This window comes from Populus euphratica, unplaced genomic scaffold (assembly GCF_000495115.2).
Source record: "Populus euphratica unplaced genomic scaffold, PopEup_1.0 scaffold28.1, whole genome shotgun sequence".
NCBI lineage: Eukaryota > Viridiplantae > Streptophyta > Magnoliopsida > Malpighiales > Salicaceae > Populus > Populus euphratica.
This window is the reverse complement of record NW_011499862.1, coordinates 1,578,073-1,587,395: the sequence shown is the minus strand read 5'-3', so window position 1 is coordinate 1,587,395 and position 9,323 is coordinate 1,578,073. Positions and strand designations below refer to the sequence as shown.

Genomic DNA, 9,323 nt, shown 5'->3' with positions numbered 1-9,323 from the left:
TTTGAATATTTTTAAAATAAACTCTTATAATTTATTTCAAGATATTAACCGAGCATTAACTTACATATAAAACCAGTTTCTTACCTGCATCTTTAAAATCAATTTATGGCATGAACAGTTTCTCACCTGCATCTTTAAATTTTTTTTTATTTCATTATTAAATAAGTTATATTTGAACCAAATAAATGAATTAGATCATAGAGAAACTCTCACATAATTTTAATTTTAAACTTGAATTAAATAAAAAGATGGGTTGATTTTATTATTTTTATATATAATTTTATTCTTAATGTTTTTTTTTTTTTTTTACCAAGAACCGATCAAGTTTAAGTTAATAAGATTAGGAGGGAGTTCTTATCTTCTTGTTTTTCCAAGAAGTTATCATCATGTTTTGTCTACCACCTTATTTTAGAATCTTTTATCTATGTGTTGTTCATGGGAGCTGTCTAGGAATCTTTAGTTCTGAACATTTTTTATTTTCACATTATCCATTAAAGGGCAAACCACTCAAGCTCCAATTGAAATATGCCCAGCAATCTAATATCCAAATAATAAAAGTAAAATAATAAAAGATATTTTCTAGTCAATTAACTGAGTTCAAGTTCTCTTTTCAAATGATACATTCAAATATTTCTTAATTAATTAATTGGTATTTTTTTTTAATGATCTTAGAGATATAATCTTTACATCAGTTTGATACATGCACAAAAAATAATAATAATTTTTTATAAATATCAATCCTAAGGTCCCAACTCAGAATATTTTTTTAAAACAACAAGCTAATTACTCAGAGTATAAATATCAATCCTAAGGTCCCAACTCAAAATATTTTTTAAAAACAAGCTAATTACTCAGAATTTAATAAACAAGAATTAAATATACCATTAATTTGCTCCCTCACCACCAGAGAATCGAAAAATGCTGGAACTACAGACCTAGTAGTTGCCGACTAAATGTAATAAATCATTATTTTTGTAGAAAATTACCAACGAAAATACCCCAAACAATTTCCATCGGAGTTTCAATTGCTTTTCTGGCCGTGCCTTTTGAATCACAGAAGCTACATTATACTGTGGAATAGTCACGATAAAATTTAAACAAGAATCATCTTGATAAAATACACAAATCTCCATCTTGTTAAAGTCAAAGATTTGGCTTAAGAGCCTTTCCCACTTTCCAGATATTGCTAATCATAATCTTGGCTGCTTAATGATTCATAGCTTGTCTCCACCAAATCTTGCTGTCTAAATGGCATCCATCTCTCCTCGACAGGAGAGGCTAAAAGTTCTAGGCTGCTGGAAAAAGTAACCTCCAAACCAATTCAAGAATTATCCATTCAACTGTTCTTCTAGAGCCACCGGTTTGTCGCCTGTGGGGCACAGAAACCTCCCTGAAAGGCTAAAAACGCCTCAGGGAGCTTGAGGATACACGACCGTGTTCCAGTTTTCTGTGAGGAGAGTAATGATCAATCCGATGAAATGCTCCCCACCTACCACTACAAGATTGCTGCAAGCACCAGGAAAAATTATACGCTAGTGCTCGTGGTTCTAGGAATTTTCGAGTTAAAATCCATTTGGTTTGGAAAATTATAAATTAATCTCTTGATTAGCTTTTACGTACTATCAATTTATTACTTTTTTTTTCCTTTTATTTATTACGTACTATCAATTTATTTAGTAGCAAATTAATCCATCAATTAAACTAGATTAACTTTCAATCAACCTGTGCCAAATCCCAAATCAACGGGCAAGTGGATTGACCCACTAGCCCCAGCAGGGTTCCTGATGGGAGCAAATGCATGTACGAGTGTTCATCCCAACCAACCTTTTGAAAAATGGACTTGGTTGGATAGAATCTGAAAAGTAAATACAGACAGCTAAGATAATGTTTTATTTATTTATTATTATTATAAGTATTATCTTTTTAAATATTTTTTATTTAAAAATATATAAAAAAATATCACTTTTATTATTTAAAATTTATTTTTAATACCAATACATCAAAATAATCCAAAACTCACATAACATAATTTAAATTAAATATTTTAAATATTTATTAAAATACTGTATAATCACATGATGTGGTTGGCTAACGGTACAACTTGTTTATCTTAAAATTTAAAATTATTTTTTTATTTTTTTAAGTTATTTTAATATATTAATATCAAAATTAAATTTTTAAAAATATTAGACACATTAATATCAAAAATAAATTTTAAAAAATACTAGACATCCGAAAACCAGCTCACTAATGATCTACATCAACCAACAACAAAACCATAAAAAAATCAACTAAAAAAAACATATAAAAGAAAAGAAATATGATCTACATCAACCAACAACAAAACCATGAAAAATTCAAAAAAAAAAAAAACCATATAAAAGAAAAGAAAAATTTAAGGATGACCCCATGTCTCTGGCAGGACGCATATCCGATAATGGAGCTCATGCTAACGGTATTTGCCTTTTGTATTTTAAAGGGGGTATTTAAAATTTATTTTAATATATTTTTAAATAAAAAGTATTTTTCTTAGAGTTTAAAAATAAAAAAATATATTTTTAATATATTTTTAAATAAAAAGTATTTTTCTTAAAAAACACCACGTGGCCTCGTACAAGTGGGGGAGAAGAACAGAACATGGTACCCTAGATATTACCTTTGAAACCAACGAAATTCATTTTCTTTAAACCAACGAGAGCTCGAAGACCGGTGAATTTGAAGACGACACAGTTACACTGACCATCTGCTCCAAGGTAGATAGGAAGACACGTTTGTCATCTGTAAATGCGGGAGCATGCACTCGCACGTGGTAAGAAAGGGCACCCAACCAGATCAATCATTTCTTTAAAACCACGTTAACCCTTGGTCCTTACATATTTAAGAAACAAATAATTTAATTCCTTTTCTTTCCAAATTTATCAGTTATCCTTTCATGAGTTCTCCATGTTTTGCCCCACTCATGTTTACTTATCTTACAAGATGAGGAAAACAAAACAACGTAAGGAGCACGAGGTGAGAGAGAGATTTACCAGGTGAAACTTGAGGCTGCTTAGAAATTTAAGAGATCCATGAGTTAAGGGATTGATTAATACATCTTGAAATAAAAGGGACTGGAGTTCTTGTTTTGTAAAGAAAGGGAGAAATATTTCTCTTTCTTTAGCTCAATGCATGTGAAGCCTTTTCAGTTATCACCTCTCTTTCTAGTCACTGCTACTGCTCACTGCTTTCTTTGTCTTTGTATGTGTGTGTATGTCCACTTTATCCTAGGTCTTCTTGGGAAAGAAAGTAAGGCTTGGTCTCTTTCCAAGCTGAACCTCATGGTTACTTCGAAGTTCATGACAGCAGTAACTGTAGAAGGGCTTCTTGCATGTTCTCTCTCACTCTCTACTGCTTTCCTTCGTTCATCTGTTAACTAGGATTCTCTTTCGACTATTATATGGGACTTTGTGTCACGGGGAGGAGGAGATGTGTGTGCGCTTTTTACTATTTGTAATTGGATAACCTGTTCATTCTGGTCTTCTTCTTCAAGATTTCTTGGTGTTTTTGTATCGATTGTAGCGCTTGTTCTTCAAAACTTTCTTGGGTTTTTTCTTCCTAGATCATACATGCACACAGCACCTGGAAGAAGATCAATGGTCAACCCTACTACAGTGTTCTTCTCTGCCAAACTCCCTCCCCCTTTCTCTTTCCTTTTATTGGGATTCCTGACAACTTGGACTATCTTATCTTGATTTGCCTGTATTACCTCTCAAAGATCTTCACTATAAAAAGTTTTATTCAAGCTTAAAGATCAGTGAAGCTAATATTCTTGCTTTTACAATTCCAGATTGATAAATATCCTGACAATCTTTTTTTGTTGTATTGATAGACAATTTCATGGAGGGATTTTATAGGTTTAATCCTACAATTTCTTGTTCACCAAATGATATTGTTAGGCTTGAAAACTTGCCTGTTGATAGCTTTACTGATGCTACCACCAGTACCAACGAATTTCACAGTCAAGTTGGTAATTTACTTCAAGCTGGTCATGCTTATACACCAGTCACTGGATCAGATATGCATGATGTAATCAAGACCCAGATCGCCAATCACCCTCGTTATCCAGACCTAGTTTCTGCATACGTAGAGTGCCGAAAGGTTACCATCATCTTCACTAAATAATCTTTGAATTGTTGTTACCATTGTGAAAATTTACCCCCCTTTTCTATTTTTTTTCTTCTTGTTTAAAGAAGTTTTTGTTGATGGGGAAGAAATTAGAATGTCATGAAAGAAAAAAAAAAAGAAGAAAAGAAAACCTAGTGTGTTAAATCTGAGCTTTTGAGTGATTTTTGTTTGCTCTGAAGGTTGGTGCACCTCCAGAAATGGTTTCTCTTCTTGAAGACATAGGCAGATGTAGCTACCAAATCAATACTTGCTATGAGATAGGAGCTGATCCAGAACTTGATCAGTTCATGGTAGAGTTCTAACCCCAAAGTTTTATCTTATTTTCTTCTATTTTTTGTGTTATTTCTTCAATTTCTTTTCTATTCATGCTACTTAGATTGTCAAGATATTTTAGTTAAAAAAAAAAAAACTTTGAATCTTACGACTCCTACTCACATTCCAAGTTTTGTGCTTCTTGATACTTTTCTTTCCAAGCAGTCGCATGATTGGAATAAACTATTATAACCATTGAAGCTGCTGTTGTTTTTCAAGGAATCATACTGTGAGGTTCTTCATAGATACAAGGAGGAATTATCCAAGCCGTTCGACGAGGCTACTACTTTCTTGAGCAGCATAGAATCACAACTAAGTAGTCTTTGCAAAGGAACATTGACTAAAATATTTGATTATGGCTCAGGTAAAGTTTTTTGCACTGTACCATTTTCTGACATTGGTTTCCATGGCCAACTTGCACCTGGAATTATGAGTGGTAGCCCGTGAAAAGGGGTCATGTTGTTCTATTAATATGCGCAATCAAGTCAAATGAATGTTGAAAGAGGTACAATGGGATCGAACTTTTGCTACTGTGCTTGTTAAAAGGAATTGTTTTACTGATGAGTTGAATGGTTGGGATTCTCTATGAGTAATCAAACACCAAGTCGTGTCCTCACCGTCCATGATTTTTCTGCTCTCTTTTGGGTCCCTACCTAAAGTTGATGAAAATGGTATTGTGCAGAAACATGTTTGTTTTTATGATTTGCTGCAGTTTGATGTACTGTGCTACACATTGAAACTGCTGTGTTGTCATTTCAAAGTCTGATTTAATGTAGCACCATATAGAAAGTTACAAATAATCTATGATATTTAAGTTTTTTTTTAATATTAAAATGTGTATGATTCCTATTTCAACCAATATTTAATGTTCAATACTGATGAATAATTATTGATGGCATTTAACAAGCTCAATCATACTATTATTTGAGCAGTATTTTAGGTTAGTTAAAAGCTAATTTGTCAACATTGCCATTAATGTTCTCTTCAAGAAATATGAATTTGCGGACAGAAGTTTGTTTTTGGCTGGTCATTGTTAAAAATCACAGTAACATTCCTTGTCAAGAATATGGGATCTGAAAGTTCTACGATACATCAAGTAAGAAATAGTAGAATTAACCATCAAGTATCGTATGAATTAATTTGTGTTTCAACTACTGTGTTCTTCAAGAACCGCTGATGTATTTCTAATTTTTATTGTAAGACTGCAAGGTCCCTGCATCAAGCTCCACTTCAATGGTAGCATGTCATAAATTTATGCCTTGTTTTCAATTCAGAATTCCATCTTATTTGATTACACTTGGAATCTTCTATGTGTATCGTGTGGTCTGTCATCTGTACAATAGTCTAACTGAAGTGTGATCTTGTGAACATTTCTTTTCCTTATATATTCATGCTAGTTGTTGAAGACACTAGCGTGATCAGTGAAAATGATATGCAAGAGGCTCCCATTTTCTATTGGTTGGCAACATTAGATTTGTTGGGATGCAGAAGTATGAGATAAATTTTGCAGCTGCAATTTTTGTTATATATTCAAGGGGAAGCTTTCACTTCTAGGGGCGAATAAACTTGTGTAGCCTCTAGAGCATATTTAAATCAAGCAAAAATAATCATTACATAAAAGAAGATTAGTACCATCTGGTCTGCGTATATGATAGTTTTTAAGATAGGCAACTATGCTATCAAGAACTTCAGATTATCTCTCTCAACAACAAGGACTTGTTTTCTTCTAAGTTTCTACATACTTTCTAAATTTCTTTGGTTTTGTTTAGTTTTACAAATTTCCTTTACCCTTTTTAAACATTGTGTTCAATGATATCCCTTTTGGAATAAGTACATATTTGGCTTTTGCTCTGAGATGTAATTTCTCCATTTCAAGCTCGTTGGTACCGTGTTTAAAACTGTCTTAGACAGAAGACTGTTAACCTTTTCCTTTCCCTTCTGCTTCATCCCTGAGCTTCGAGGTGTGTGAAGTTACTTGATGTTAGACTCGTATTAGCAAAATCTTATCCCTGCTAGTTACTAATACTATGTTATGATGAAGAGCCTGAGAATTTTGGAGTGTTTTGATGTATGCCCCTGGAAATGATTGATAATTTGTTAATGTTCTACATGTTGCTGTAATTTTCTTGCAATTTTTAGCTTGATAAAGTTGTTTTCTTTCTCCTTTGGGATCAGGTAGGTTTACCTATAAAGTAACTCTAGTTCACTTCTTTCGTTTCAACAGATTCATGCCTTGAGACATGAAAAGTGTTTGATCTAAATATTAAATTTTACTCAGTCTTTCATGTTTTTTCATTGGAAAAGTCTAACTATAGACTACTGTCTTTGTGATGTTTCATAGCAGATGAGCCAGCATGGACTTCCGAGGAGGAGTTAAGCTGTGGGGAAGTTGAAGCATCTGAAATTCCAGGGTCATTAGGTTTTCACCCAAGCGATCAGAATCTAAAAGGAGTGCTCTTGAGCAAGTACAGTGGCCATCTTAGCAGTTTGAGAAAGGAATTCCTAAAGCAAAGAAAGAAAGGCAAACTACCGAAGGATGCAAAGACATTGCTTTTGGACTGGTGGAACCACCATTATAGATGGCCATATCCTACGGTGATCGTTAACAACCCCTACAATCTTGTTATTGTGTCTTTTTTTCTTGCTCCATTGTTTTGTCATTCTTGCAAATGTCTTTGCAAAACTCTCTTGCATGTGTTCATTGTACATGCTTATGGGTTAATGATTTGTAGAGGTAAAACAGAAAGTACAAAGGGGAGAATAACGATGGAGAAAGATATTATTGATTGAATATAACTATACATGCTTGGATCATTATCTTCAAAATATTCGTTTCAACAAGTTTCACTAAAAAGATAAAGTCTCTGGTATATCGTAGTGAGAAAGTAATTTCTTCATGGAGGATAATCAGTGGATAATATAGTCAGGCTCACAAGCCAAAAACGAGCAGGTACATAATCTTTCCATTGCTTTGGTGAAACTAGGTAGAGCAAGCAAGATTGAAGGCTTTTCTTTTGAGCTATTCTTGTGAAGAATTATGAGAATAGGCAACATCTATATTAGAAATCTTTTTGCTTAACAAGATGCAGAAGGTGAAAATTCATCCAAAAATAAGCTGTACATATTGAGCATATGCATTTGTTTCTGAACAACCTTTCATTATCTTTCAACCGACCCCCAAATGCTCATTGTTTATATGCTGTTATAGGTTCAGTTTGAAGCTGCAATCTAGAAACTTGAGCAATTCATAGCTTTCAGTCACTGAATGTTGCTGAAATATGTCTAGTAGCAGTCTTGTGCAGAGTCAATCTAGGGTTAAATCTTAACCCAGTACACTTCTGCAGTTGCAAAATTGTCAGGAAAGCTTATGAAACCTTGATGCAGAACATTTCTTAAGCCTAACCACCATGAATGGATATTATGGTGCAGGAAGAGGAGAAGGCGAAGTTATCAGAGATTACAGGGCTAGATCAAAAGCAGATTAATAATTGGTTTATCAACCAGCGGAAGCGGCACTGGAAACCATCCAAAGATATGAGGTTCGCTCTCATGGAAAGTGCCCGTAGTGACACAGCGGGACCAACATGCTATGGTATTGTTGGTGATGACATTGGGACATGAGGAAAACTCATGTTTGGTATCCATTCGTCATCTTCTACTAACATTATTTATGTAACTTGCATACTTGTAAAGCTATCTACTTCAAAGTTATTCTAATCAAAACCCTTTGGTTCCAATTCTTACAGAGCAGTTCAGCTTCTCACTTGTGAACAAGCATTCTCCTGTTACCCTGTATATGCCCGCATGCGCTTCATTCTATCATGCTGAAAACCTTAAATTTTAAGATGCTGCATGTATTGATCTTGTTCGAGTGCAATAGCATAAATCATTGTCGAGAAGCTTCCTTGTCTCCGGGTTTTGATTAGAATAACTATCAAGAGTGTTCAACCTAGTCAGCATTGTACTCGAGGCTAAAGAAAATCTTAGATATTCAAATCTCTGCAGAAAATGGAGTTAAATCAGTTGGCAGTTTCACAAACTGTGAAGGTTGCCGCCTGCTTGCGCATTGCAGTTAGCAGGACTGAACCTTTCGTAGTTTTTTTTTCATCTATTAGACGATTGATTGTCTTTCTTGAAAGAAAAAAAAAAAACCCATCATTGAGAGGTGGGGAAAGAAATTGGGAAAAGGCTAGTTAAATCATAGTAATTGAACTTAACCGGGTTGGTTGAGACTCAGAAACCTAGCTCGAGTCTCTTTTATTTTATAAACTAGAATAGATGTTGATTTAGTCAAATCCAAGCTCGAATACGAGCAACCCGCTGAAAGAGTTAATTCTCAAGTTAACCTGGTTTGATAACTATAGGTAAAATCCCAGTACCGCAAGCAAGAATCCCCTCTCTATTGGCTCTCTCTTGCCCTTCCTTGTAGGATACCAGCTGGTCCATGAATTCCATTTTATGTGGCAGAGACGCCATTTTATCTGGCAGATACGCTGAGTTATCTACATTTTTGTCAAGAACAAAAAATAAATGAACCGCTCTTGTCTATATGCATGTTTGGGGTTGGTCTTCTGCAATCCGCAAACCACCACGCTCATTGAGATAGAATCTATTTTTTTCTTCGGCAAGAATCAAGAACAAAAGTTTTTGCTGCTGCAGGTTGAGCTCCATAACGCTCATTGAGATAGAATCTATTTTTTTCTTGGGCAAGAATCAAGAACAAAAGTTTAGGTTGAGCTCCATAAAAAGTGATAAGTATGTGTTGAAATTTATTGCCTTAAGTTGCTGACGTGTTGCTTGAAGACCAGTTCAGCTTACGTGTTGTTTTTATTTCTGCTAGAATAAAG

General features: G+C 34.2%; 1 protein-coding gene across 4 annotated transcripts; it reads left to right on the top strand.

Annotated features, from left to right (window-relative positions):
* The first annotated feature begins 3,139 nt into the window (after nucleotides 1-3,139).
* LOC105125160 (homeobox protein knotted-1-like 1) lies at nucleotides 3,140-8,247 on the top strand. 4 transcript variants are annotated; one of them, XM_011025475.1, is made up of 5 exons: nucleotides 3,140-4,137; nucleotides 4,344-4,454; nucleotides 4,678-4,840; nucleotides 6,818-7,071; nucleotides 7,906-8,247. In XM_011025475.1, exons 1-5 carry the CDS (start codon nucleotides 3,877-3,879, stop codon nucleotides 8,095-8,097), a joined length of 981 nt encoding a protein of 326 aa, XP_011023777.1. In that variant the 5' UTR covers nucleotides 3,140-3,876; the 3' UTR covers nucleotides 8,098-8,247. The 4 variants fall into 4 exon arrangements, with proteins under 4 accessions (XP_011023777.1, XP_011023778.1, XP_011023779.1 ...); XM_011025476.1 differs by having other exon boundaries at nucleotides 3,145-4,137; nucleotides 6,821-7,071; XM_011025477.1 differs by having other exon boundaries at nucleotides 3,150-4,137; nucleotides 4,696-4,840.
* Nucleotides 8,248-9,323: the final 1,076 nt, after the last annotated feature.

Coding starts and splice junctions, on each gene's coding strand:
- LOC105125160 (XM_011025475.1), top strand. CDS start 3,877: ATGGAGGGATTTTATAGGTTTAATCCTACAATTTCTTGTTCACCAAAT. Junction 4,841..6,817: donor AATATTTGATTATGGCTCAG/GTAAAGTTTTTT, acceptor GATGTTTCATAG/CAGATGAGCCAGCATGGACT. Junction 7,072..7,905: donor ATAGATGGCCATATCCTACG/GTGATCGTTAAC, acceptor ATTATGGTGCAG/GAAGAGGAGAAGGCGAAGTT.